At 46.1% G+C, this 2,846-nt stretch overlaps 1 protein-coding gene across 1 annotated transcript in view; it reads right to left on the bottom strand.

Moving 5' to 3' along the window:
- Positions 1-484: 484 nt before the first annotated feature.
- slc3a2a (solute carrier family 3 member 2a) overlaps positions 485-2,846 on the bottom strand; it is a 24,977-nt gene continuing 22,615 nt past the window's right edge. Inside the window, exons 11-12 of the mRNA XM_055938986.1 lie at positions 1,877-2,090; positions 485-1,702 (exon numbers count right to left, since the gene is read on the bottom strand). Of these exons, the coding sequence (XP_055794961.1) occupies positions 1,566-1,702; positions 1,877-2,090 (351 nt within the window). The 3' untranslated portion in view covers positions 485-1,565. The remainder of the gene's footprint in view (positions 1,703-1,876; positions 2,091-2,846) is intronic.

The raw sequence follows: 2,846 nt of genomic DNA on the forward strand, positions 1-2,846 counted from the left end.
TTGTCGACGGTAACACGAACCGCAGGTTAACGGGCCTCGCCTACGTGTGGCTTTAGGAAAGTTCACGCACATCACGACTGCGTGTACGCTACTGAATCATCCACATTACTGCAAATACAGGCCTGAACACGACGCCATGTATTGAACAGACAAATTGCGCGCACGTGAACATACATTATACAGCACACGCCGTCAATGGGAATGAACCAACAGAGCGTGATGTATTTATATCTTCCAACCACCTGCGTGAGGTGAGACATATATTTCAGGCTGTTTCGTGGCCCTGACATTATCACACCTGTAAAGTTTCTCTCCCTGCTCTTAACGGAAAGCATGTGGCATTAGGCCAATATCACACACACACACACACACACACACACACACACACAAAAACAGAACACAAGCAGCACACACAGCTCTGAGGCATCCACAGAGAGAACACAACACTCTGTGTATCAGTAGAAGGACGGAGACGGAGTCGATGTTTAATTGTCACCAGGCAATATAACGCAGGACTTTTAATTTACTCCTTTCAAGTTTTAGTCAGAACAATATATCACAATAGGGAGCTAGCAATCTTCTCCAATACAATACCAATACAATATCAATACTATACCAATACAATACCAATACCAATACTATACCAATACTATACCAATACAATACCAATACTAGCATTTGAATGACAATTCTGTTCCACTGGATGGAATAAAACAGATTGAAGAAAAATTAAAACAAATTAAATTAAACTGATATTTTCCTACTTCAACAGTTCAACTCACGATGTCATAAAACACATTTAAAAAAAACGGAACTAAAAAGTTCCCTTTTAAATGTTTTCAAAACAACGGCCAACAAAAACATTTGATCAAATCTGAACTGGAATGTTTTAACAGGTGGAAATAGTCATTCTGGCCTAACCGTTTATATTTTAAACCGCTGTTCATACTATATATTCCTTCTGCTTGTTTTCTGTCATCTAAAACATTCTCCCTTTGTTCATGGTGTAAAAGTTATGTTTAGTAGTTTCTTATTCTGGCCTGCTCTAGTCCTGGTCTCTGCTCTAGTCCTGGTCTCTGCTCTAGTCCTGGTCTCTGCTCTAGTCCTGGTCTCTGCTCTAGTCCTGGTCTCTGCTCTAGTCCTGGTCTCTGCTCTAGTCCCTCCTAAGTGAAGGGGAAGGTCAATAGGACAGCCTGTCCTGGTCTCTCCTCTAGTCCTGGTCTCTGCTCTAGTCCCTCCTAAGCGAAGGGGAAGGTCAATAGGACAGCCTGTCCTGGTCTCTCCTCTAGTCCTGGTCTCTCCTCTAGTCCTGGTCTCTCCTCTAGTCCTGGTCTCTCCTCTAGTCCTGGTCTCTCCTCTAGTCCTGGTCTCTGCTCTAGTCCTGGTCTCTGCTCTAGTCCTGGTCTCTGCTCTAGTCCTGGTCTCTGCTCTAGTCCTGGTCTCTGCTCTAGTCCTGGTCTCTGCTCTAGTCCTGGTCTCTGCTCTAGTCCTGGTCTCTGCTCTAGTCCTGGTCTCTGCTCTAGTCCTGGTCTCTGCTCTAGTCCTGGTCTCTGTTCTAGTCCCTCCTAAGCGAAGGGAAAGGTCAATAGGACAGCCTGTCCTGGTCCCAGCAGCAGTTTATCCAGCGAGACAGAGGTGTCCGCAGCCAGGTTCTCAGGGTCTGTACTCAGCTTCACTTTAGCCTGCTCAGGGAGGCTCAGCTCTGGGAAGAGGAGGAGAAATCCTGTCAGTATTGGAATGTTTTTTATCATGTTTTGACTTCTCATATGTTGTTGCGTCACCGTTTATTCATTTTGAGGATGTAGTCTGGTCTCATCGGAAGACGTCTCAATGTGATCTCACAAATAAATAACGCATATTCAAGTGAAATAAATACCTGTGTTGTTGAGGACCATGGCTAAGGAGGCGGAGCCCCAGTTCACGGCTGTCAGGTATCGCTCGCTCTGGTCCCACAGACGCAGGAAAGCGAGGGATGAGGAGGAGGAGTGGAGGTGGAAGTAGTCCCCATGAAGGAGGGAACGTTCTTTACCCCTCAGATCAGAGAGGGTCTTAAACCACGAACGACATGTCAGACGATGAGTCTTCTGGGCCTGGAGAGGGAGGGGGGAGGAGAGGAGAGGGAGGGGGGAGAGAGGAGGAAGGGGAGGAGAGGAGGAGAGGGAGGAGGAGAGGGAGGGGGAAGGAGAGGGAGGGGGAAGGAGAAGGAGGGGAGAGAGAGGTGAGGATTAATTATTAATTTACCAGAATTGTAAATAATTATGATATAACATTGAAGGTTGTACAATGTAACAGCAATATTTAGACTTATGGATGCCACCCGTTAGATAAAATACGGAATAGATCCGTATTTCACTGAAAGAATAAACGTTTTGTTTTCGAGATGATAGTTTCCGGATTCGACCATATTAATGTCCTAAGGCTCGTATTTCTGTGTGTTATTATGTTATAATTAAGTCTATGATTTGATAGAGCAGTCTGAGCGGTGGTGGGCACCAGCAGGCTCGTAAGCATTCATTCAAACAGCACTTTCGTGCGTTTTGCCAGCAGCTCTGCTGTTTATGAATTCAAGCCTATCAACTCCCGAGACTAGGCTTGTGTAACCGATGTGAAACGGCTAGCTAGTTAGCGGGGCGCGCGCTAATAGCGTTTCAAACGGTGACATCACTCGCTCTGAGACTAGGAGTAGTTGTTCCCCTCGCTCTGCATGGGTAACGCTGCTTCGAGGGTGGCTGTTGTCGATGTGTTCCTGGTTCGAGCCCAGGGAGGAGCGAGGAGAGGGACGGAAGCTATACTGTTACACTGGCAATACTAAAGTTCCTATAAGAATATCCAATAGTCAAAGGTAT

This window comes from Salvelinus fontinalis, chromosome 11 (genome assembly GCF_029448725.1).
Source record: "Salvelinus fontinalis isolate EN_2023a chromosome 11, ASM2944872v1, whole genome shotgun sequence".
Classification (NCBI taxonomy): domain Eukaryota; kingdom Metazoa; phylum Chordata; class Actinopteri; order Salmoniformes; family Salmonidae; genus Salvelinus; species Salvelinus fontinalis.